This window comes from Filicampus tigris, chromosome 9 (genome assembly GCF_054856515.1).
Source record: "Filicampus tigris isolate MCC_2025a chromosome 9, RoL_Ftig_1.0, whole genome shotgun sequence".
Taxonomy (NCBI): Eukaryota; Metazoa; Chordata; class Actinopteri; order Syngnathiformes; family Syngnathidae; genus Filicampus; species Filicampus tigris.
Window position 1 is genome coordinate 23,343,515 of NC_141225.1, and position 25,474 is coordinate 23,368,988.

Consider the following 25,474-nt stretch of genomic DNA (forward strand, 5'->3'; position numbering starts at 1 on the left):
TGTCACGTGACACGTGCGTCTGTCAACAGGAGTGGGCACTGGAAGGAAGCTGTGTAAGGAAGCTGCGGGATGCAATCGAGTCATGACCTGCTATTTTTCATCTCGGTCCCCTTTTTATAAGCCACGGGACGAGCGTTTTTGTCGGTGTTCAGACGACGGAGTGCGCGCCCAAATGCCCTCGACGTCTTCGGCAAGAAACCGGCTTTGTTATTGTAGCTTAGCAGTGCTGAATAGTTAGCTTGCAAGCGAAGTAGTCAAGCTAGTACAGCAGCATCACTAGGTTTGTCTCTTTACGTTATTTTTTCCGCTTAGGTACGCCGCTATTTTGATGAAGGAGCTTTTTGTCGAAACCGAAGCATGTTCACTACATCCAAATTACTCGCGTTCAGCTCGGTGACTTGGTCGTTTTGCTGACTCGACTCAGCAGACTGTCACACGCCGAACCTTTTTAAGTTGCTATTTATGTCACAGAACGACGTTTATTCAAAAGTTCCCGGCCCACCTTTGACTTGGACGACACTTCTTACATGTGTGAAGAGGGAGAATAAGTATGAGAGGTCTCGACCTCTCCCACAAGGCTGTGCTGCTTTCTCTATCGATTAGCTGACCAACATCTGCCGCAGCCGGAGGACAGAGCTGTCCACGGCCTGTGAGCAAGGAGAACCGTCCGAGGTGTTTCCCCCCCTCCCGTGCGTCTGCTCCATATTTTCGAACCATGGCTGATAGTGGGATGCACACACTGACCAAGCCGGGGGACGTGGCAGGACTGCCTGCAGTGTCCCTCAGCAACACGTCCTCGAGCCCGACCTCTGATACTGACACCAGGGGTTGTGAGAATGGCGCTCTGATGGACTCGTTTGGGATCTTCCTACAAGGACTCCTCGCTGTGATGGCTTTCAGCATTCTCATGTGTAAGTATGGCCACACACGTCGAACTCAAGCTACACTGTCCAGAAGCATCACGCACGTCACGTGTCAAGTGGTCCTCATCAGACGGCGACGGGGTCCTTTCTAGGGACAAACTGTCTTGTGTGTGAGCTGGGATATGCTTCCACTATGAGAAGAATTACATTGTAACCTGCCAGATATGGTTTCATCATCACTGCAAGATGAGTTTGACTGAATGCCTAGCTGATATGCTAAAGCGTTTGACCGTCAAAAGAGGACATCTGTGCCTCTTTTGCCGCTTATCTGTGCAGGAGAAAACTCAAGCAATCATAGCCTTCTGAGTTAGACAACAGGGAAGTAAAAAATAGTCCAATGGCTTGAGAGTCAAACAGAATCGATCATTTAAAAATAAGCCACTCAATGGTAGGTTAGGACTAAACGACAAATAATGGACAGTAGACCCTTGCATAACTTGCAGTTAAGCACTCGTGCACTCACCTATTTGCAGATTTAGTTTTTTAATCCATCCGTTTTTATCCATCTCAGGTGGGCTGCCATTTTGTCCTGTACTGCCACCCTCTGTTGACTGAAATTGTTCGCAAGCTGAGACCGTGGGCACTTTGACGTCAATTTCAGTCAACAGCGGGTGGCAGTACAGGACAAAATGGCTGACCCCTGAAATGGATAAAAGATTGGAGGATTTATCTGCTCAATTATTATTCCACACTGCAATAGATTATCTTGTTTAGACTAGCGGAGACATATCGAATATATTGCAAAATACATTTTTGTCTTCATTTGTGCTTTGGATCCGTCCAAAAGCACTGAAAAGCAATTTCGCGCGTTTTGTTAGCTGTTTGTGAAATGTTTGCACGTGTGCTACGTTCACTCACGTCCTGTCTGCTAAGCCCCCCTGTGCATAAAACCTAGTGAACAGCCTTGAAAAGTCTTCAACTCACCTATGACCCTAATGAGGACAAGCAGTATAGGAAATAAAAGTCTCGATGGATGTTCTCAAGCTTACCGGTAATTTTGATAAAGAGTGACACGTGATGTGTGGGGATGTGGCGAGGTATATTAGTGCTCGGTGTCACATCGCCTGCATTTCACTTTTCACTTCCCTGTCACACAGAACAAATATAACTTAATCGCCGTTAAAACAACCATAAAAGACAACGTGGTACAGTGTGGATGTATACAGCATCAGTTCCAAGATCAGGACAAAATACTTTTTTTTTTTTTAAGCAGAAAGCTTGCCAAGGGCACTAATCTTACATTTCAGAATTCAGCTGTTTCTTCTTTCCATAGCTAACGTTCAAAGATCTGAACACGAATCATGAAACTAAATGCAATTCCATTGGGTAAAAGAGAAAAAAAACATTTACCTTCACAGACATTGTCTTGAGAGTCAGGAAGTCAACCCAAACATATTTTTTTCAAGAATGTGTTCCCAGCAGGCCCACTAGTTGAAACACGGCATACCGATTGATTTTGTGTTTGTGGAATATAAATGAAGCAGCAAAATGCTCTCGTTTTTAGCCATCTCTGGGGGCGGCCATTTTGTCAATTCTGTCGACTGAAAATGACATCACAACTGCTCACAACGACCAATCACGGCTGACCTGTTTTCCGAATCCGAGCCGCGATTGGTCGTTGTGAGCAGTTGTGACGTCATTTTCAGTCGACAGAAGTGACAAAATGGCCGCCCCCGGAGATGGCTAAAAACGAGTGGATGAACACTCATTCCACAAACGCAATATTTATCCGAATTTCAACTAGTGGTCTTGCATAGAACATATTCTTCGCCAAGTTGCCCTCTACAATATATCAGAGCATTGAGACTGAGCGGGGAAACACTGCTGAACAGAGCAGCGCTTCCATTGGGTCAGTGTCTGGCACGGCGCTGACAGCTGTGTGACTTAACGAGCGCGTCCCGTCACAGCGCAGCCTCTTGTCGAGTCGGCGCTGAGGAATGTTTCAAGTATGAACTTAGTGTTCTCCAAGCAACAGTGTGAGCAGACGGTTTAGTGTGCCTGCGTAAGCGCACTCGGATTCACACATCATGACCAGGGCGTGTGCTGGGTGTGTTCTGTGTGAAGTCACACTGCTTGCTCACAGCATTAAATAACATCACCGGCTTGCAGTGTAAATTGCCCACGTGAAACGCAAAAAAAAAAAAAACACACTTTGTGTTTTTTATAGAAAAATGGCACCATTGTGAACAGCAGATGCTTTATCGTCGTTGGTCGTCTCTGCTGTCTGTTGTGCGCCCTGTTGCATAGAACCACTTAGAAACGCTTCACACCTTTGGGATTAAGACAGGACTTCTCTCTAAAGTGCTTTTACTCGATACTCTGTTCACCAAAGTACTAACGAATGCAAAAGAACCACCCCACAAAAAAGAAATGTATGTCGGCTTAGACTTTGTATGTGTTCTTTCCAAAATCCTCATCTTCCTCCCACAGTCCCTCCCCCAAAAACATGCCAAATGTCTATTTTGCATTTTTATAATCCAGTGCTAGCAACTAGAGCCCACCTCTCACCTAAAATCAGATGGGATAGCCTCCAGGACACCAATAAGGACGTAGAAAATTAAAAAACACGCGTGTTAAGTTAATTGAAGACTCTTAATCAGGGCTATCCAATAAGCGTAGATGTGCACAGTTAGAAATGAGCGTTTGTGCCGTTGTGGGAGTGAACACAGCCGTCTTGTTTCCTGGTCAATGGAAGTGCCTCCTCTCATTCCCTTAAAAAACGGTCAACATGGCGGGAGCATAAACTGACTCACTGGACTCCAACATTTATACTGGAAATGAATTTTTGACTTACTGGTGGGGAAAAAAAAAAGTTTCAGCCCTTTTCTTGGCTGGTGAGTTCAGGGTATACCCGGCCTCTCGCCCGAAGTCAGCCGGGGTAGGGAAGGTCCGGCACACTCGCGACCCAAATGAGGATAAGCAGCATTTCCTGTAAATGGAACGGATCGATGCGTGCTCATCGCACTAACGGCATCCCGTCTCATTTCTGCACAGTGAAACGCTTCCGGGAGCCCAAACATGAAAGGAGACCCTGGAGAATCTGGTAAATTGTTGACGCCAACAATTCCTCTGCCGTCTTCAAATGAGGCCACACAGGAGTATTATGAATCCCACCCCATCATGTTTTTGTTTTTGTTTTGCAGGTTCCTGGATACTTCCAAACAGGCTATTGGGATGCTCTTCATCCACTTTGCTAATGTTTACCTTTCAGATCTTACAGAGGAGGATCCCTGCTCGCTGTGAGTCACACTTTTCGCTTTAGTATATGCACTACGCTGGGTTGTATGACCACCGTGCGTACATGAAGTGGACGTCAAACGTCGTCCTGGCTTGAGGGCACACGGGAACTAATTTCTCGTTTCCTAGATACCTCATTAACTTCCTATTGGATGCCTCGCTGGGCATGTTGTTCATCTACGCTGGCGTACGAGCCGTCAGCGCGGTTGTCGAGTGGAGGCAATGGGAGTCTCTTCGCTTTGGAGAATACGGTGAGGTGTGTGTGTGCGTGGGTTCGTGTGTCACGCTGTGCATTCTTTTAATGTCCAAAGGGGGGCAGCAGTAAGCACTACAATGCTTGTCAGTTCTCCAGTGTTGCAAAAGCACAACATGTCATACACTTTTATGAAATACTCATTTACAATTCGTCCAATCCTAAGAATGCCTAACTGGAAATTTGAACTGAGCTCTACAAAATAATCTGTGGACCATAAATGTCTGCGTCAAAAATGATTGGAATGATGAAAAAAAAACGTAAAAAACGCCCAAAAAAAACCCATGTATTTGCATTTTTCTGTCACTATTGTTTAAATGATAATATCAATAAAGACAATCATAATCATTTTCTTCCTAATACAGCAAAATTAAGCTTTTTGATTGGTGTCTTTGGTTGAATGTTCAATGCATGTGTATCATTTATTAATACAAATGTCGGCTATTGTGGGTCTGTACTGACATCTTGTATTTAAAGAAGGCATTGTAGATGTTTAACGTTCACCATTCAACTGGACAAGGAGGAAGTTTTTTGCCTGTTTGGCCGAATGCGGAAATAGGCTGCACATATGCCAGATTACTGTACCTTAGTGTGTGTGTGTGTGTGTGTGTGTGTGTTTGTTTTTTGTGTCCTTCTGTGTGGTGTTTTAGGAGAGCCTATACAGTGCACAGCATGGTTGGGTCAGTGTATTCTGTACATCCTCATCATGATGTTTGAGAAAGTCCTTATCATGCTGGTCCTCCTCATTCCCCAATGGAAGAAGGTCAGTATTTGTCACGATAAATGGACGTTTGTGTTTTAACGCTTTGCGGCAAAGAAACTCTGTCAACAATCCTGAGTGTACCCGAATGAAAAATAAAGTATGAGTATTAGATCGTCATTAGATAATGTCTGTTACTTCCAATTGAATGTTCACATCTATCATCCCGTAATCGATTTCGTAAATACACCTAAGCCCTCAGAGCCATCGTCACATTTTATATAAACACACCCTCCCACATTTGGTGCCCCTGCCCAGAGTTTATGTTGACACTCCTCTGTAGGTTTATTTGCAAAATTGCGCAACCACTGGCCCGGTTTGCATGAAAAGGGAAGGGGTGTAGCACCGGCCCAAGGAAGAACCCATTCGATTTTGGGATTTGAATTTCTCGGGCAATATTACATGTTCCTCAGTTTAGGTGCACACTCGACAAAGTGCCCTTTGACTGAGCGCACAGAGACTTGACTTTTTCTCTGAGAGCTCCGCGAGAGGCAATCTGCCTCAAACAAATGACCTCAGTCAGAGTAAAGTGGGCTCGCTCATTCTCCTTCTCACTCGTACTTGAGCAAGTGTGCTTTGTTTGACGCTATAGCTGTTTTTGTCAGAAACAATTTCAGCGATATAAAAACGACTAGGCAATGATCTGTCTTTAAACAAAACCCCTTCCTGTTCATTCTGTGCCGGGCATACAGTGTTAACGTCTCTCTTGTCTGCCAATTCAAATGTTAAGCGAAGCATTCCCTCCACGTGTGGAGTTAATGAAACTTTTACAGCCGTGTCAAGCATAGTTCACGTTCGGCCCCTTGAGGGCAGCCATCGCTGATTGTGTGAGTTTGACACACACCTGCATAAGATGTTGCGTATGTTTCCTATACGTTGTGTGTGTATGTTTGCAAAATGTGCGTTGCAGCTGGCGCTCCTCAACCCAATCGAGAATCCTGACTTGGAATTGGCCATCGTCATGCTCATCGTTCCATTCTTCGTTAATGTAAGTGTGTGTGTGTGTGTGTGTGTATATGTATGTATATGTATATATATATATATATATATATATATATATATTTTTTTTTTTTATATATATATATATTTTATATATATATATATATTTTTTTTTTATTATATATATATATATATATATATATATATATATATATATATATATATATATATATATATATATATATATATATTATTTTTTAAAGAGGAAGTCCACCAAAAATGTTCTACAAGAATATGTTATATGCATATTCACTAGTCTAAACATGGCATTTCGATGAATATTTAATTTGTGGTATATGAGTTAAGCAGTAAAATCCACCCGTTTTTAGCCATCTCAGGGGGTGGCCATTTTGTCACTTGACATCACAGTTGCTCAATGCTCAGTTAACGACCAATCGTGGCTCAGCTTCAGAAAACAGGTGAGCCGTGATTGGTCGGTACAACTGTGGTGTCATTTTCAATCGACAGCAACTGACAAAATGGCCACCCTGTGATGGCTAAATCTTGCTGCTTAACTCATATTCCACGGACGCAATATTAATCAGAATGTCATGTTTAGACTAGTGAAGGCGCGTAGAAGATACTTCTGCGTGGCATTTTTAGAGGTTGACTTCCCTTTAAAGTACATTTTTGGTATATACGAGACTCCCCCTCGTTGTCCACAGGCCCTCATGTTTTGGGTGGTCGACAATTTCCTCATGAAGAAGCACAGGACCAAAGCGAAGCTGGAGGAGAGGGAAGAGGACTCGCGGGGGAATGGCAAGGTGCGCTACAGACGAGCTCTGTCCCACGACGACTCGGAGTCAGAGGTTAGTGGCCCTCGTGTGCTGTCAGGTTGGTCCTCGCTACAACCAGCGACATCTGTTCCATAACCTCTGTTTTGACAGAAATAATAATGCGCAGATTGTCCACTATTAGCTTGACATTTGTGGCTGTTCAATAGTTTGCAGGAGCAGGCACTCCATCCTATTCAGAGATGTTTCTGTATTTTGTTATTTAGGTTAGCTTGGAAGAGGCAAAAGTAAGTAGACATAATAAAAAGGACCTCAGTAAAGATTCATGTTTAAAGGAAGAAACTAGCGATGTACCAAAATGAGAAAATGCTGGCCTTTCAAACTGAAAATGAGAAAACCAAGGTTGAAACTGAAAAAAATCTCCTTGGCTGGATCATTTTCTGCCTTTTGCCAAATTAGTCAGTAATTCCAAGTTCGAGCTTTCACCTTCCTCCCGAGCGATACGCACACTCCGGCAGTCGTCAGCAGCCAGGCAACCTTCTTGCACTTCACTGGCAGGGAAATTTCAGGCTCATTTCCTTGCAGCCCACCTCTGCTCAGTTCAAAAACTGGGCAACCGTGGCAGCGTGACGCACCCCAGTCGCACCCATAATTGTTTCGACATCGCAGCCCTCAGGAATAAGGTGGACAAAGTGAGTAGGGCGATCTGTGAGCTGTTGAAATAGTTGTGTTGCATGGGCCTAGTAGAACCATAACATGTAAAAAAAAATAATAATAATACTAATAACAATAAAAATACATGGTCTGGTGTGGATAGCGAAGGTACCCAGCGATTCCCGACCGTTCAGATTGGTGCTTAATGCTTGTTAGCCTTTGGTGCTCAAAACACGGCATCAAAAAAATAAAAAAAGGCCTCAGTGTGCAGCGGTGGGCAAAGGGGTTAATCCTTTAATTTTCATTGACGCAGTTGTTAGAGTAGCAGGGCCAGTGGCGCAATGGATAACGCGTCTGACTACGGATCAGAAGATTCTAGGTTCGACTCCTGGCTGGCTCGTCTTTATTTTCATGTGAAAAATGCAATAGGCGTTTGAAAGTGCAAATAGTAACGCTTCAACGCGCTTGAATGTGACCCTCTCCTCACACGTCGCATCTTAATTTTGACATCTTATTTGATACTGTCACACAAAAAACAGTTCGGCGCCTAAATTGTCAAATTGTGACACATATGTCACCACAGCATTTGTGACAATATTTTCTTCATTACATCAGCAGCCATACGCTCCCTCAAGCTGGGAAGTTGCCTTCACTCACATGTTCACAGTTTTAATCAGCAAAAGTTGACCATCCAATAGTGAAGAATACAAAATTCTTCTGTGTAAGTCTGGAGCTGTGTGTTTAGTGACCATAACCACGTGTATGCTCAAAGAAGAGCACACAAAGGTCCGTTGGCAGTGTGACTCACTGCCTCGTGGAGTGCTGGTGTGGGGGAGGGGCCGCTTTGTATGATTTCCACTGTGGAGCCTAACAGCAGCAGAGGGCCAGTGGCGCAATGGATAACGCGTCTGACTACGGATCAGAAGATTCTAGGTTCGACTCCTGGCTGGCTCGACTTTTTTTTTTGCTTTATGACAATGTTTTGTTTTTCTCAACATCCTTTTTTTTAACCTTCCATTTTACAAAAGGTGGGAATTTCTTAAAAAAAAAAAAAAAAAAAAGACCACATATGCCCTTTTTTTTTTTTTAACATAACCAATGTAATGAAATAATGTTTGAAGTTGTGAAATCATGAGCACAATCTGCTTGGAAAGTAGTTGATGTCTCAGGTTGGATTTACAACATTGGATTACTTGTTTTTCTTCAGAAAATTGAATTCAGCATGTTACCACACACGAGCTTGTAACTTGCATTCCACCCTTCTCTGCTTTTTTTTTTTTTTTTTTTTTTTTTTAAAGATCCTTTTCTCAGCAGACGATGAAATGGACGAGTCGGACGAGGACGACGTTCGCCGCCTCACGGGTCTGAAGACGGTTAAGAAGAAGAAGCTGCGCATGGGCATCCCCGTTTGAACCCCGAGCGCCTCTGCGAAAGCGCGGCCAGCCACGTAGCCTCCACGCACTTCCTCCACAGACTGATCAGCGACCTCCTCAAAGATCCTTTCAAACATAGGAACCCCTTTAATGGCAGTCATCCAATAGCCTAAGTGACTCCTGCAGGTTAAAGGCACTTGGCTCGGTTTTCACGTGTTGCAATTTTTGACATGACATAACCTGAGTGAGTGTGGCGTGAGTATAATATGAAGCGAGAGTACATAGCGGCGGACTTATTGCAGCGTAGGGCCACCGTGCAAATGCTTTCATCCTTGTTGTCGCAATTCCATTTGTGATCTCACGTCGCCGATGTACCACCGCGGAAAAAGACGCTCATGTCGGCGGTAGCACATACAGTTAGAGGTACAGCAGAATAAAAATAAATATAATGAATAAAAAAAAACAAAAAAAAACGTCATAGTCGAGTCACTGCAGAAGTGGTTAAATATCCACCATTCTTTAAAGACTGCATCGCCATTCTCGTTTGTTAGTCCCTCTTAAATTGTTTTGTGTTTGAGTTTCCTGTATCATTTTTTTTTCATACAGGTTTTATTTGTGGTCCAAAAGATCGACTATGCTCCGAAGTGTTCTTTATCCCGTCGTTGGCTTGCACAACTGACGACATTGTTTCTCTGTTTTTTTTGGGGGGGGGGTGTTTCTTTAGCACAACCATGTGCCCGAGTGACATTACCAGCAGATGTTTTGTTTTGTTTGTTTACTTGATGTGATTTTGTTTTAACCGGAGCTCCGGATGTGCAGGCATGATGGGGCATTCGGGAGGCTCTGATTTGAAGAATGTGACATGCATAGACCTCAATACTGTTAAGTGACTGTGGACCAAGCCGTTGGGAGAAAAGGGTGTTTGTATCAAATATTTGCCTGTGTGTGTGTGTGTGTGTGTGTGCGCGCAAGTGTTTGCAGTCGATGCGAGTGACGGCACCCTTTAAAGTTCAATGGTTGCGAGATGTTTACTGTGACTGTGATGATGCAGCAGCGCCGCTGTGGAGGATTTCATGGTAGCACGAAAAAGATCTTTGATTTGAAAGAAGGGAAATATTTGGCGGGTGTATCTCGACAGCGATAAGGCGACGCATTCTGTTGTTTTGCAAAAATGATTCGGAAGAGTGGGAACGGTAGCGAGATAGCATTAGAAAAAGGTTTTCCAATAAAGAATGTGATCAGCTGTGGTGTAGTTGTGCTAATATTAGCTCTTTGTCATATTTGCATGGCATCTGAGGGTTGCTGTGTGCTCAGGTTGCAAATGGCCAAAGTCGGAAAACAGGTGAGCCGTGATTGGTTGTTTCCTGAGGCCTGAGCAACTGCGATGTCGTGTTCGGGCGGCAGCAGGTGGCAAAATGGCCGCGCCTCCTGAGATGGACAAAGACGGGTTGAGTTGTACTGCTTAATTAGAATGCTGTGCTTAGACTAATGCGAGGGCATAGAACCTATTATTGTAAAGAACATTGCCATGCAAAAAAAACAAACAAATATTTAATGGTTGAAGTAACAGATCTGATACTAATGGCGCCAATGGATGTATTTGGTGTTACCCTGTCTGGTTATTCAGCTCATTTTGTAGGCCACTGTGTTAATTCAAAATCTTATTGCCAAGGACAATCCCAAACTTTATTGGGCACTAATTTGACCTAAATTTTCAAAAATGTTACAAAATGTACAAATACACATCTCAATTTACACGGTACTCGCTAGAGATGGTTGATACCACTTTTTTTTCCCAGACCGATACCAGTGCATGTGTTCACTCTGAGCACTTACTGATTACCAACACTTCAAATACTTTTGTTGTATTTGTAAAATTTCATTTAACATGATGACAAAGCATTGTGAACAAAACCTTTCTTTACGACGCAGATGATGATTCGCCAATGCGTCAAACCGCCGCATCATAGCGCCAACTACTACCAAATAGGACTTGCTCGATATCAGATTTTCTTTACCTTAGTATTGGTAGCTGGTATTGTCTGCCTCCGTGAGAACCCGATACCTAAAACTACGGTGGGTATCGTCCCAATATCGATACTTGGTATCGGTACTCACCCATCACTAGTACTCTCAAATATACTCAGTGGAAAATCTAGGCGTCTTAATTGAACATAAAATTATTGATTTTGCCGAATGAATGACAACAGGCCGATACACAGGTTACTAATTGTACATTTTTTGCCACCCAACGAAAGAGCATTTAATTCCTCTGCCAGTCAATGTTCATCACCAGCATACATAGAAGAACAAGTATATATTTGTCATTAATAAATAATTGCCAGACAAATTTAGCTGAAATGGGATCATTCTCTCTCTCTCTCTTTGAAGCAAGGGCCATATAAAGCGCTTTATCTCAGCCACATTGAGAGTCTTGAGAGATGGTGAGGGAAGACCGGCTTTAGTTTGGCTTGTAAGCTCATCGTAGTGAAGACTCATTCCAGATGCTCCATCCCTCACATCACACCTAATAATACACCCCGACAACAGGCACCAATGGACAGAGGCGAGGGGGCCTGAGTCACTCACTGGGTCTGGAGCCGGACTATATATATATGTATCACGTCAGGCTAGCAGGGGGTAAAAGACACACCCCAGGCGTGGAGCAGACGCACTGAAAAGAACCCACGCAACAACTTGGAGAAACATGTCACAGGTAAAGCCATTTAAAATGGACCCTTTATCATTTCCTCCGTACAACTTGGTTATTCCCCTCTGCTCTTGTGTCCATCCTAGCCAGGCGAAGTGAAAAAGAAGAAGCGTCCACCCATGAAGGAGGAGGACCTGAAAGGAGCCCGCAGCAAACTGGGCCTAAAGGGCGAAGTCAAGAGTAAGACCTATGAGGTCATGGCCGAGTGTGGTAAGTCACACGGGTTTGTTCTTTCCTCTTACAATCATCGTCGAAATGGTGTCACACGTTTTAAGTTTCCATTCCAACAATTTTTCCCTTTAAATGTCACTCCCTTGGCCCAGTAGAGGATTTCTTCATCAGCGTGTGTTTGTTCATTTGAGCAACCTCTCGCCCAGCTTTTTGAGATATCAAGTTCTACATTGATTTTTTAGAATGGAGTGGTTCACATCTCAGCGCAAAATGACACAGCGCCCACGACAAATCAAATGTTCTCTAACGCAGAAACGCCATTCATGTAAAAATAAGAAAATTGAAAAAAATGCCGATAAGTACTGTATTGTTAAAACAACAGGAAACAGGGTTATAGCCTACTGTATTTTACTTCTATAGAGTCAATGACGCAGCATGCTGCCATTACAGTTGAAGTGCAGTTTATTTGAATCATTATTGCATTGAATGTATATATACGATGAGTACAACAGCTTCTACTGTTTCTCCTGATGCAATTTTGGTTGGATTTCATATCACATTGCCTACAAAAAATTGTTACAGTAACAACTGTGTCGATGCGCTCTCTTACTGCGTTTGAAAATGGAAGCAGTACTCAAAAGATGTTCCCTGACCGGGAATCGAACCCGGGCCGCGGCGGTGAGAGCGCCGAATCCTAACCACTAGACCACCAGGGACTATGTATGATCAGATTGCTCTACTCTAATATGTTAACTCAACTAAAAGTTATTTGGCAGACGTTTAAAAACACGTCCGTTGAGTACACACTACCGTTCAAAAGTTTGGACTCCCTTAGAAATATCATTTTAGTGAGAAAAGAACTGTTACTCGAGTGCAGCCTGTAAGGATTTGATTAAATGAATGTTGTCTTCATAGTAGGCTACATCTCTTCATTTCTATACGCGTGTACATTTATAAAATTAGTTCTGTCAATTGATCAAAATTTTTCAACGAATAAATCACAAAAGTACAACATTTTACGTATTCCGATTCCATTGTTCTACTTCTCTTTTTTTTTTTTTTTTTTTTACCGAGCTTGCAACAATTTTTTTTTTTTTTTTTTTTTTACACAGCTTGCAACAAATATTCACTTGAGTAAAATCTTGGATGTAGATGTATTTGAACTGTCTAAATTGTCCCTTTGTATGACTACATGTTACTACATGTGGTTGGTAAAGGCACATTGACATTAACACAAAAATAGTTATTGGAAAATATTTTTTGTTCAAATAATTGAAATTGGATAATTTTTCACGGCACATTTCAAATGACTGAATATGCACTCCGGGCATTTTAACAGGAGTGTGTGGGACAGGCTGGCCATGGACAGTGTCTTTGGTCCCTCCAGGGGAAAAATCAGCACTCATACGTTCAAGCAAATGTTTTCATAACCTTTGAAAGTTGTCTCAACGTATTGTACTTGCTTGGCAATGACTTTGGAGTCACACATTAGAATGACTGGGGAGGATCACATTTCACCTGCTTTTGCTTCACTCTATCATGTATGTCTGTTGCTCTTTTGTTGTTGCAGAGCGGATGGGCAAAGTTGCACCCTCAGTGTTTAGCAACGTCAGGACGGGGACAGAAACATGCCTGGGCACGCCTGCTGCCAAAGCCCCGGGAGCCAGCGTGTTCAACAAGTAGCGCCTCATTGCAAGATTCATTTGCGAAAATACTCAAAATAGTCACGTGGCTGCTTTTTCAATAGCTTTCCAATCATTTTTTTAAAACATGTTTTATTTGCCACAAATTGTGGGAGTAAGTCCAAAGAAAGTCTGCATTGGCACGACGGGAGTTTATTTATACGGTTGTACTTTGCAATTTGCACAGTGTCTCAACCTTGGCCAAGGCATCAAATGTGCATGAGTCACAATGATGTGCTCCCTATCAATGCTTAGAAGTAACCTTTTCTCTTCATGTTTTTTTTTTCTGGTTAAAAAATGGCCCTGTGACTTAAAAACTCACGTTTTTTAATGTTTTATTTTTATTGGTTATGGTGTAATAAATATCACTCATTGGCTCAAGACATTCTCAAAATCTTGCTTCAGACCAACCTAATCTTCAGGTACTTCATCCACTGGATACAAAGAGATAAAGGGGTAAAGGGTTAACCGGTGAGCCTGGGCTTGCTCCTAACCAAAACAGCAGCACCTACCAGAGCATGTAAACAGTCCCTCAGGTTGGACAGCTTTCTGGTGATTAGCGTTCAAGTCACCTTGAGACACAGCCCAAAGTTTTTAAGGGTCCACTCATGCCTTTAATTTTAGTTTTACAGTAAATTGTCAGTTTTTCTTGACATTTTTGTCATGGTTGTGGTGGTGTGTGAGTGTGTTTTGTGATTGTTTGATTTTTGATTTTCTTAAATGAATTTTTTTTTAGAAAAACAAGCTGTGCTAGCCTTAAAGGGTGATCTAGTCCCCCCTTGTGAAAATAAAAGCCTCTGGCCACTATATGAGGAATTACAGCAGCATGTTTTTTATTTTCCATTTCTGTTCAATTGCACTGATGCTCCTGTAGCAACTAGACGGATCCAGCTCAAGTGAGCACATGATGCATAATTAAACGATGAAAAAAAAAAAAAAGAGGGCGAGTGGGACAAACTTTGAACAGTACTGCACTATTCCCTTGCTGGGTAAAGACGACATCATCCACTCTTGAATCAGACTATTGAGTAAGAAGAAGGCTGAACAAGAGGTGTGACCAAAGCACGTTTCATGTACTCGAGATGAAACTGTCGGAAAATATCTCAACCGTAGTGACTAAAATCATCGGAATGTTATCGGAATTATTATAATATATATAAAAGAAATAGAAACCAAAAATGAGTTACACGCATCTAAGCATTGTAATGAGTTTTATTGTGAATATTGGGATATTATTGTGATTTTTTTTTCACAACAGCAACCAAAATGAAGCGCACAAAATGGATCATAGCAAGTCATGTGATACCGACTCTGCATCATAAAATAAAATAATTAGGTATACCTGATACTGCACATGATTTGTTTGGGTTACAGTTTGGTCCTCATCACTGCGATAGTATAAAAGAAGTGTAATTATGTTCGGATTAGAAGAATCTCATTTTTTATTTATTACCCAATAGTACAATTTCAATTTTTCGCTGTCATCTCACTTTATTTCCCCGTCTCTAAAAAGAGACTCCCATTGATGTCGCTTTGATGCAATTTAGCTACATTTGTCAATTGATTCTAGCTTAGTGGCGACATTTCTCTGGTGGGTCACTTTAGTGTCGTGAAACTTTTAACTAATGTACGATAATTTGTAATTTAGGTCCCTACATTTTCCAAGCACTGTTGTTTGTCCAACACTGGACATAATCAAAAATATTTAAAATACCCGGCATAGCAAATGTGCACGTAGTGGAGTCGAGCAAACACACACCAGATACCAGGTAGAATTTTTTTTTTTTTTTTCCACGCATCAAAATGGCCATCTTCCAGCCTCCTGTGCCATGGGTGTAAATTAGTTGGTCAGCACTTTGTCCCTCCCCTTGGCCAGAGCACTTATCTCAGTGGTGAAGTAGCCCAGTGTTCAGTTGAGCTTTGGTCATGTCTGGAGCATTGACTGTTGGACTACTGTTGCTGTGGGGCAGCGCCTGCCTGTGGCTGCCCAGCCCGGCTCAGGGAGATTTGGTCATCCCTGGACCCGATGGAGGTGCCGAGGTAATATTCAGACTTCTGACGTGTCGTCTCGGATGTGAAGTGGATTTAAGACTGCAAGACTTGAGAATTTTTGTGCCTTGGTCATTTCAAGAACGTTTTCTGATTTCTCTCCTCCATGTTTGTCTTCTGTGTTTGTTTTTGTAGGAGGCAAGACATCCTGCCAGGCCACGGCAGGTATTTAGCAGAAATTATTGCACAGTGGTACTTAATAGTTTACCCAAGCTTGTAGTTAAGTTACTCCACCACATTTCGGATACATTTTCAACAAACAAAAAAATAGCATGGTGTTTATTTTAAAGACATTTACAAACATATTACAGACATCAAAAAAAAAAAAAATCTGACTAAAATGACTAAAACAACAAGCGTACAGTGCGAGAAAAACATTTTGGTAAAAAATTCAAATGCTTCTAAAGAGCTCAGTCATACGCATAAGGAAAAAAAGCACAGCTTTTAACCTAGGCCTAAAAACATTCACACTTCACTTCTGTTGGCAGCTTACTCCATTTGTGTCCAGCATAACAGCTAAATGCTCACCGCTCAGTGAGAAACAATCTTAAAATACCGGCAGTGGAAAGGAGGGCTTGCTGAATGGTGGTCGGCTTCATACATAAAAAAAAGTTTAGCTAGAGACTATTTCGAAATGGTTGTAAAGAATAAGTGCTATGATACTCTGGGTGGCAGAGACCACTACAGAATGACTACTACCACATCCAAACAAATCCAGTGAAATCTGTTAGTGATGAGGACAAGTCGAGTGGCTGTCGTCAAGAGTTGTACAGAGATGCTCGCAAAAATGCCCGTTAACGTAGTCGCTTCAGGAGAAGTTAAGAGCTTGTAGTCGTTCAGCACTTAAAATTTGGATCATTGACTTGCTTATCCAAATGTGTAATTGTCTATTTCTTTCTTACAGCAAAGAAGTACGCAGGCTGTCACGGTGAGAAAAGTCTCTGTTTGAATTCACAACAAGCGGTTGGGCAAGCAAACACAAATCTGCCCCATTTTCAATTTATTTCCCATTTTTGTCAGCAAGTCAACGGTTTGCCTTGGCGTAGATTTGTGCGCTGTTCATTGACATTGGAGTTTTACATCACAGCGTTACAATATTTTTACTGGAATCAGCAGTTGCCACTTTTGACTAAACTAAACGTCTTTGGACTCAAGCATGATTGCTGTATCGTTCTACTGGCGTGCTGAGTCGTCACACTAGTACCTTACGCTGGATATCAGGAATATCGAATAAATGCTCAGCTGTTTGGGACTTAAGGTTTATGTAGCATATGTCCCTTTGTCCTCACTGGTAGAATGACTTTGGCATACTAGTAGGACAACTACGTACAAGTATAGAAAAACTGTCCAGTAGCTGACGACTACCACGTGCTAAACGCGCAGTACTTATTACTGACAATCATTTCACCAGTGCGGCCGAGTGGTTTTACAATTGCCTTACTAGTGAGCATACGTACGAAAGGTTCTCAAGCCGGATATGAGGGATATCGAATGAATGCTCAAAACGCTTTCAAAATGCCTCCCTCTCCATTTCAGGTGGAGGTGCACAGTGTGAAGGTGGACTGTGCCGTGACGTCTCGTTTTGCTCACACCGTCATGACGTCCACGGCTCTGAACAAAGCCAACGTCTCGCAGGAAATCTTCTTTGAAGTGGATCTCCCAAAAACGGCCTTCATCACCAACTTCAGCATGTAAGGTCTCCATGATGGTATTTTAGAGCAGGGGGTGTCAAACCTTGTGGAGTTAGGGTTGCCTCAGGGGGCGGACTATAAGTCTGAAACTACATACAGGTTCATGTTTAATTGCTAGGGGTGTTGCAGTATGCCTAAAATCAGTGTGCAGTATGTACCCTGTGTTTAAGGTCATGAATGTGTACAGTAAGGGAACAAAATGCAAAACGTTGAACTGCCTATCTGTTGTGTAAACAGGAACAGATTCAATGTCTATTCTGACCTGGGGACTCTGAGTTTGAGAGTTACGTATGTTGTTTTTCTTCCCTTTTCTCAGGGAAATTGATGGTCAAGTTTATGTCGGAGAGGTGAAGGAGAAAGAGAAAGCCAAGAAGCAGTATGAAAAGGCTGTTTCTTCAGGACAGACTGCTGGGCTGGTCAAGTAAGTCGTCGACTGCTGGACTGGCCAAGTCGGTCAGCGGGGCCAAATGAAACGTTTCCTGTTATCATGACTTATTTTCATGCCCCTTTCAAGGGTTTCTGGGAGGAAGATGGAGAAGTTTTCAGTGTCTGTCAACATTGCGGCAGAAAGTAACGTTACTTTCGTTTTGACTCATGAGGAGCTCCTTCAGAGGAAACTGGGCAAGTATGAGATTCTGACCCGTGTGAAACCCAAACAACTTGTCCAGGAGTTTCAGGTTAATGCATTTTCATTTAGCAATCCTGCAAGTGGCGCTGAATGAAGTCTCACAGTTTCTGTACGTACCAGATCGTAGCAAATATCTACGAGCCTCAAGGCATTTCCTACGTTGAGGCCCATGCGACGTTTCTCTCCAACGAGCTGCTCCCCCTGGTGGAGAAAACTGTTACAGAGAAGAAGGTACATTTTGGGACTATCTTCGGCTGGATTTACAGTTCGTGTCCAATAGCTCAATTACAAATTGATGGCTATACAAAATCAGATTTTTTCGAGTGCCTTTATTCACATTTCAAATGACAAATATTCAATATTTGTTTACATCAGCAGAACGCATGCTTAAACAACAGCACCGATTTGCCGGTCCAATGTAAAAACACTGCCCAATTTAAAACCCAAGTTCGATACTGTTGGTTTTAGAGAAGGTGTCAGGGACCAAATCAACAGAGTGGGATATAGAAGGGCTACTGGGACCAAAAATCCAAAACTTGTTTTCTTTTTATTGTTTATTGAAATTCAATAAGTTCAGTGCCATGCAGACCTTGACTTCTTCCAGACAGGACAAAAGTGGCCTTAAGGAAAATGTGTCCTTTTTGCTCAGCGGGTCATAGATCCGACTGTCATCCGCATAACAGTGAAGGGAAATACCATGCTTTCTTGAGCTGGAACCCAGGGGTAGCAAATGCAGTGAAAACAGCAAGGGTCCCAAAATCGAACCCTGTGGAACATCATACAACAGTGGGGCAATTAGGATTCGTAGCAGGTACTATTAATGTGTGTATTTGTGTTGTTTGTTGGGTCGTATTTGTAAGACGTCAAGCTCGCATAGACAGGGTATATATCCGATCTGACCATTTGCACTGCACCGGCTTGGCGGATATCCAATACATATCGGAATTATATCCACATTTGGAAGAGGCCTGATTCTGAGCCGCAGCTACCCGATTCCATGTGTTTGTTTTTAGGTACACTGCCATCCAGATAGCCCCTTCAATCAATCCGGTCTTTGTGACTTTGTTTGTCAAACAATTTTGCGGAAACATGTGAACACTCCAGATGAAACGAACAAAATCGGTATCACAAAACCACGATGTGAATGAGTCTCGGAGGGACTCATTCCTCAATGCTTTTCATTTTCAAGTTGGCTGATTGATAAATGTGATCCTACTTTCAGGCGCACATTGCTTTCTCGCCAAGTTTGGACCAGCAGAGAAAATGTCCAGGCTGTGATGGAACACTGATCGATGGAGATTTTGTCATCACCTATGACGTGAATCGTGCAACGAGCCTCGGGGACATTCAGGTCATTTGTGAACTTCTTATTGGGGGAATTTTGGGATCGCCACAGCGTGCTTGTCATTGTACTTACAGAGCTTTTCTGCCCCTCAGGTTGCCAACGGATACTTTGTGCACTTCTTTGCACCACCCGGCCTGCCAAGAGTGCCAACAAATGTAGTGTTTGTGATTGATCGGAGCGGCTCAATGTCCGGAATTAAAATGGAACAGGTAAGAGACCGTTGGAATATTTGCGTAACAGTGCATTAGCAAGAGATTTCAGTTAAGTACGGGTACACCTATGCAAATAAAAGGAAGGAAGAATGCCAATTGTGACTCATCTGATACATAAGGTCACAAGGTCACAAAGTTGCACTCTGAAAGCAACCATGCTTCTCTAATTCTGACAGGCAGTCTACTCCATTTGGATGAATCTCTGACTAAGACTGACCTGTTAAAGAAATGTTGTTGAAATGTCAGTAGGATGATTCAAGATATTTGACAAATGGAAGGGGCCATTCACTTGACACCCAGTTAACTATATACAGTTTGTATCCTTCAACAAGAGAAGTCTACACTTCTGACCGATTCCAATGTAAACTAGAACCATGAATTAACCACAGTGCAGGGAAAAAAAAACACGAATAGAGGCTTGGAATGTCTGACGTTGTGTAATGAGCCAATGTTTTCTTTTCAGACCCGAGAGGCAATGCAAGCCATCCTTCAAGATCTGAAGGAGGATGACTATTTTGCCATTGTGTATTTTGATGACAGAATCAGTTGTTGGAAGGAAACACTGACCAAAGCGACAAAGGAGAACGTGGCTCAGGGCATACAATGTGCCAAGCAGTTGGCCGCCAGAGGAGGTGAAGTGAAGAACCGCAATTTTATGAACCTGTAACTTGCTTTTTTTTCTCATTGTCCGTTGTCTTTCTTAGGCACGAACATAAACGATGCATTGTTGAGAGGTGTGGACATGCTGCTGAAAGACAAAATGGAGAAGAGGATCCCAGAGAGTGGCATTGACATGATCCTTTTACTCACTGATGGAATGCCTAATTCTGGTGAGCATGCACTGGTTTACATCGTTACTTGGGTGGAATGTTTTGCATTTGCTACTTTCTGAGTCGGAGGCGGATGTCATTTTTACGTTTCGCAAAATATGGGCATGCTTTGTCTTCTGAAGGTGAGACCAATCCGACAAATATCCAGAAGAATATGGTCTCTGCCAATAGTGGAAACATGACACTATTTAGTCTTGGGTTTGGAAATGATGTGGACTATAACTTCTTGAATGTGCTGAGTCAGAAAAACAATGGACTGGCTCGTCGAATATTCGAGGCCTCAGATGCAGCTCTTCAACTGAAGGTGCGGAATGGAGGCATTGCATTTATTTTAGGGGTCTAAATACAAACTTTAACAGACATGTTCAAATCTGATTTGGTTGTCTTGAAAATAATATCATGTATTCATAGACATCAGGTGCCCCTTTCCAAAAAATATCTATATGAATTTATTCCAGGGTTTCTATGAGGAGGTGTCCAGCCCACTGCTTTCCAAAGTGGAATTACGTTACCCTGACAACGCAGTGGACTTCCTGACCACCAACCACTTTAGCCAGTTGTTTAATGGGTCTGAGATTGTGGTGGCCGGTCGGCTGGTGGACAATAACCTGGACAACTTCCTGGTGGAAGTGGTTGGCCAAGGGGTAAGACCTTGTCAGAATTTTGTTGACCTATGACTGTAGCCATACGCGCCCTCCCAAGATGACGGAGGACATGGCATTGGTCCGCTTTGCCCATATTCCACATTCAGCTGTTGTCTGCGGAAAGATATTGATTCTTTCATTGTTTTTCTGCCCTATAGTTTGAGGAGAACTTCCAAGTGCAGGGCCAGACCAGTGCTCTTGACTGGGGCACTATTTACCCGGATGAAGAATACATCTTTGGGGATTTTACAGAGCGTCTATGGGCTTACCTTACCATCCAGCAGCTACTGGAGAAGAGGTCAGTCACTTAGCTCTTCTGTTTTCTATTCGTTGGAGTTCAAGAAGTTTAGTGCCATCCAGGCTTTGATATCCTCAGGACAGGACAAAAGTGGCCTGCAGGAGGACGTATCCATTTTGCTTAAAGGGAAATAGATCTAACTGTCATCCGCATAGCAGTGAAAGGAAATACCATATTTTTTTGAAGATAGAATCCAGGGCCAGCAAATACAGTGAAAACAGGAGGGGCCCCAAAATTGAACCCTGCGGAACACCATACGACAGTGGGGCAGAAAGGAACTCAGAGCAATCATGGCTAATACAAAAAGTCCTGCCTGCCAAATAGGATCCAAACCACTCTAGAGCGCTACCACTAATGTCCACCTGGTGCTGCAAACAGGCCAACAGACTACTATTGTCCACCGTATCAAACGCTACAAACAGGTCTTACAAAACAAGACACAGATCTTCAGTGTTATTGGCCGCGAGGATGTTATTACAAACTCGTAACACCGCTGACTCTGTGATGTGCAGCTTCTTGAAACCAGGCTGGAAAACCTCCATGACGTGTCCAAAAAACATTTCAGCTGAGTGTGCACCACTTTTTCCAGAATGTATAGAAATATAGCTCCAGAGCTCCCGTGACCCAATTGAGGGTAATTGGTATCGAAAATGAATGAATGGGTAATGCCAATGTTCTTTCTTACAGCAAGAGTGGTAGCCAGGATGAGAAAGGCAATGCCACAGCCAGGGCTTTAGACATGTCCCTAAAATACAGTTTTGTCACCCCTCTCACCTCCATGGTGGTCACCAAGCCTGAGACTGAAGACGGACCGGACAGCCCGCTCATCGCTGATAAACTAACTGAGGGTAAGACTAAGACATAGATCTTTTTATTTTAAGAGGAAAAAAAACTGTTTGCTTGCGTTTAATTCCTTATTTTTATAAAACATGAAAAGTACCACTCAGAATCCTCAGAAAGCAGTCTGACTTCCCGGAAGCAGCAAGTTCCAATTATTGATAATTTTGTTCATCTTGAATTTGTAGTGATCTGGTGATGTCAAGTCTTCCCAGTCTGAACTAAAGTTTAGTGACTTTTTCATGAAATTATGTCACTGTGTTAATTCCTTTATTAAAAAACATTTTTGAACTCATTGAGTGTGCTTTCATTCATTCCATTGTAAAAATATGTCCACTGTAACTGCAGTCAAACTTTTCTCCAATTTGAAAATTGTGGGATGTGCCAATTCATTGTCCCTCCTTTTTCTTTGACAGAGGAAAGACAACAAGCAGAGCGAGGCAGTAAGACTTTTTTTTTCTCACCAAATCGCATACACAAAGTGTACTTAAATGTTGTGCATTAAAATGTTTTTTTTTTTCCCTGGGATGATGTAAAGCATATTTTTACCAGTCATTACCATCCAATCCTGGTCCAAGCTACCATGCCTACGTTCCACCTTCATATTTTGGTAAATACTCTCAATTTTTGCAAAACATATGCATAACAGAATCACATTTGAGATATGGAATTTGATTTTTTTTTTTTTTTCAGTGGATGGAGATCCCCATTTCATCATAGAGCTCCCAGACAGAGAAGATGCCCTGTGCTTCAACATCAATGACAAACCAGGAACTATTTTCACCCTGGTTGAAGACACAAAGTCAGGTCGGACTAAGTTCTCATTCATGTCATATGTGGAAAAATGTGGAAAAATATCGTTCATTGTAAATCATAAAGATGAATTATTTTCCATACTATGTCATAAGGGGTAAAGACCACAATTGTGGACCTTCTCACTCACCTTTAGACGCTCAACCGTAGCCTGCAGTCCAAATATGACAATGGCAACTAACTGTTGTCTCCACTTTCATTAGGTATTTTGGTGAATGGCCAGATAATAGGAGACAAGCAAATTCCTGCTGATGGTAAAATCAACACCTACTTTTGGCGTTTTGGCATAATTCACCAAAAGTTAGGGGTGAGAATGGAGGTGAGCACTAAAAGCGTCTTAGTGCTCCAAGATGGCAATCGGGTCAGGTTGCAGTGGTCCAACACAACTTCCCTCAAAGGAGACAAGTGAGTGTGTGTACATGGGTCAGTAATACAATAAAGTACAATTGTATATATATATATATATATATATATATATATATATATATATATGATATATACATATATACTGTATATCCTATTTTCATAATCATATTGAACATTTTGCATTTGTCCCTAAAAAAAAAAAAAAACACGTACACATCTGTCATCATGTCCCTTCACTCTACTTGTCTCTCCCTTTCTCCCTAGCATGGATATTCTCCTGACCAAAGACCGCAGCCTGACAGTAACTCTAAAAGATTCTGTCAAGTTTGTGATCCTGCTACACAAAGTGTGGAAGGACCACCCGTACCACCGGGATTATTTGGGGTTCTACACACTGCACACCCACCTCCTGTCACCTTCCGTTCACGGTCTGCTAGGTAAAACAACACAGGCACTCATGAAGTCAATACAGCGGAACCTCCAAAGTTCAATGACCAAGGGTTGTGCAATCAGGAACTCGCGAGATGTGTAAAAGTTGCACAAAAATTACGTGACGTCATATGCAGTGGCGACGCTAGATTTTGATCCTTGCGGAGGGCAAGGTTATCACCGGGGATCTGCAAAACAAAGCAAAAAAAAAAAATTACAAACCCCCAAAATTCTTCAGAAAATACTGATAGAAATTCATTAGAATCGTCGCTGTCCTGTGGAAAACTCTTATGTTCATTTTTTTTTCACATTTTTACTTGAATGGAGTTTCTGCGTTACATTGCCGTTTCATTTCCCAGGTCAGTTCTATCACGGGATTGAGTTTGAGGTCTCGGACTTGCGTCCAGGAGAAGTCCCAGAGAAACCAGATGCTACCATGTTTGTCAAGGGACAAGAGCTCAATGTGACCAGGTGAGAAGACATCGTGGTTGTTGGAAAAGAAGCGCTGTTGTTTCAGTATTTGTTCAACGCAGCATTTTGCTCATCCACAGGGGCTGGCAAAGAGACTTCAGAAGGGATGTGAAGAACGGAGAAAATGTTCCCTGCTGGTTCATCCATAATAATGGGACCGGCCTCATTGACGGAGACGCTTCCGACTATATTGTGTCTGGCCTCTTTAAAACTGTTTAGAAAGCTAAACTTTGGAATTATGTTTGTGTCTTTGTCCATACTGGCAAAACACTGATCGAAGCAGTTTTATACATGCGTGAAATAAAACTCCTCTGGAAATTTTGAACAGTTTTTTTTTTTTTTTAGTTATCAATGAATTAACAAGCTTACACAATCATTTTATAGTGTTGCTGTGCTCCAACCATTACATGCATTATGGAGAGAACTGCATAAATATACCTCCTAAAACTCTCGATGAAGATTGAATGAGTTTGAGACAAGTTGTAAAATGTCTCTAATTGTATGTAAAATATAATTATTTCCATTTGACCATTTTGAGATAGACCTATTTTTTTCTTTCTTTTTTTTTTTTCAAGCCCCAAAAAGAATATCACTACAGAGAATAGAATATCCTGCTTTCGTCAAACTTTTGACAGGTGTGAAACCGGAAGTCCCGCCTTAGCCACGCCCTTTTCACGACATCACGCCCTTTTCAAAAAGTCCCGTTTTAGCCGTGCCACTCATTATGTCACTCCCGGGTTCCGCCCCTCGTTACGTCACTTCCTGTCGGTCATCTTGCCGTTCCGGTCAGCCATCTTGCCGTTAGGTCACTTTCTATCCGCCCCTCTTATTGTCACTTCCTGTCGGCCATCTTGTTGTGACCTCACTTCCTATTCCACGTCCTTTTAAGACATCATTTCCGGTTTGCGGCCCTCTGCCCAAATACGGAAATCCCCTGACATCATTTCCGCTTCCTCTGAGGTACCGAGGGACAAGTGCGGGCATGTCCAGGCTGCAACCATGTTTTAGGCCCTTCCGGTATGTCCAAATATGGACATCCTCTGACATCATTTCCGCCTCATCCGAGGCAACGAGGGACAAGTCCGGGCATGGCCAGGTGGACGCCATTTTGGTTGTTCAGCCATTTTAGTGCTTTTAGACTTGACAGCTGCTTTTGACGCAGTCGACCATACGATTCTTTTAAATGGCCTGCATGACTGTGTAGGGGTCAGGGCGACTGCTTTAGACTGGTTCAGGTCATACCTCAGTGGGAGGTCGTCTCTGTTCTCCTCCTCGGCATCTACCCCCTTGTGTTGTGGAGTCCCTCAGGGTTCGGTTTGAGGCCCAGTTCTTTTTGCACTTTATCTCTTCCCACTGAGTCAAATC

At 42.5% G+C, this 25,474-nt stretch overlaps 3 protein-coding genes and 3 non-coding genes across 7 annotated transcripts; 5 read left to right on the plus strand and 1 right to left on the minus strand.

Moving 5' to 3' along the window:
* The first annotated feature begins 12 nt into the window (after positions 1–12).
* On the plus strand, positions 13–10,176 carry stimate (STIM activating enhance). 2 transcript variants are annotated; one of them, XM_086041354.1, is made up of 8 exons: positions 13–911; positions 3,918–3,966; positions 4,067–4,162; positions 4,290–4,411; positions 5,064–5,176; positions 6,084–6,161; positions 6,838–6,981; positions 8,859–10,176. In XM_086041354.1, exons 1-8 carry the CDS (start codon positions 716–718, stop codon positions 8,970–8,972), a joined length of 912 nt encoding a protein of 303 aa, XP_085897480.1. In that variant the 5' UTR covers positions 13–715; the 3' UTR covers positions 8,973–10,176. The 2 variants fall into 2 exon arrangements, with proteins under 2 accessions (XP_085897480.1, XP_085897482.1); XM_086041356.1 differs by having other exon boundaries at positions 8,875–10,176.
* trnar-acg (transfer RNA arginine (anticodon ACG)) lies at positions 7,888–7,960 on the plus strand. Its single transcript has one exon. It is a non-coding gene; the product is annotated as a tRNA-Arg (tRNA).
* On the plus strand, positions 8,442–8,514 carry trnar-acg (transfer RNA arginine (anticodon ACG)). Its single transcript has one exon. It is a non-coding gene; the product is annotated as a tRNA-Arg (tRNA).
* A 142-nt stretch (positions 10,177–10,318) lies between the features above and the next one.
* Positions 10,319–14,303, plus strand: mustn1b (musculoskeletal, embryonic nuclear protein 1b). Its single transcript, XM_086041357.1, has 3 exons — positions 10,319–11,649; positions 11,730–11,853; positions 13,385–14,303. The coding sequence occupies exons 1-3, from the start codon at positions 11,641–11,643 to the stop codon at positions 13,495–13,497; spliced, it is 246 nt and encodes an 81-aa protein (XP_085897483.1). The 5' UTR covers positions 10,319–11,640; the 3' UTR covers positions 13,498–14,303.
* On the minus strand, positions 12,459–12,530 carry trnae-cuc (transfer RNA glutamic acid (anticodon CUC)). Its single transcript has one exon. It is a non-coding gene; the product is annotated as a tRNA-Glu (tRNA).
* A 1,074-nt stretch (positions 14,304–15,377) lies between the features above and the next one.
* Positions 15,378–24,434, plus strand: LOC147142635 (inter-alpha-trypsin inhibitor heavy chain H3-like). Its single transcript, XM_086041008.1, has 22 exons — positions 15,378–15,536; positions 15,681–15,710; positions 16,450–16,473; positions 17,082–17,236; positions 17,553–17,657; positions 17,751–17,913; positions 17,985–18,095; positions 19,087–19,215; positions 19,302–19,418; positions 19,885–20,053; positions 20,126–20,251; positions 20,374–20,555; positions 20,710–20,895; positions 21,054–21,193; positions 21,881–22,041; positions 22,447–22,473; positions 22,569–22,640; positions 22,724–22,837; positions 23,047–23,248; positions 23,474–23,646; positions 23,998–24,109; positions 24,190–24,434. The coding sequence occupies exons 1-22, from the start codon at positions 15,423–15,425 to the stop codon at positions 24,326–24,328; spliced, it is 2,751 nt and encodes a 916-aa protein (XP_085897134.1). The 5' UTR covers positions 15,378–15,422; the 3' UTR covers positions 24,329–24,434.
* Positions 24,435–25,474: the final 1,040 nt, after the last annotated feature.

Coding starts and splice junctions, on each gene's coding strand:
- mustn1b (XM_086041357.1), top strand. Junction 11,854..13,384: donor TGAGGTCATGGCCGAGTGTG/GTAAGTCACACG, acceptor TTGTTGTTGCAG/AGCGGATGGGCAAAGTTGCA.
- LOC147142635 (XM_086041008.1), top strand. CDS start 15,423: ATGTCTGGAGCATTGACTGTTGGACTACTGTTGCTGTGGGGCAGCGCC. Junction 20,556..20,709: donor ATGCAGCTCTTCAACTGAAG/GTGCGGAATGGA, acceptor AATTTATTCCAG/GGTTTCTATGAGGAGGTGTC. Junction 22,641..22,723: donor CGTTCCACCTTCATATTTTG/GTAAATACTCTC, acceptor TTTTTTTTTCAG/TGGATGGAGATCCCCATTTC.
- stimate (XM_086041354.1), top strand. CDS start 716: ATGGCTGATAGTGGGATGCACACACTGACCAAGCCGGGGGACGTGGCA. Junction 912..3,917: donor GGCTTTCAGCATTCTCATGT/GTAAGTATGGCC, acceptor ATTTCTGCACAG/TGAAACGCTTCCGGGAGCCC. Junction 6,982..8,858: donor ACGACGACTCGGAGTCAGAG/GTTAGTGGCCCT, acceptor TTTTTTTTAAAG/ATCCTTTTCTCAGCAGACGA.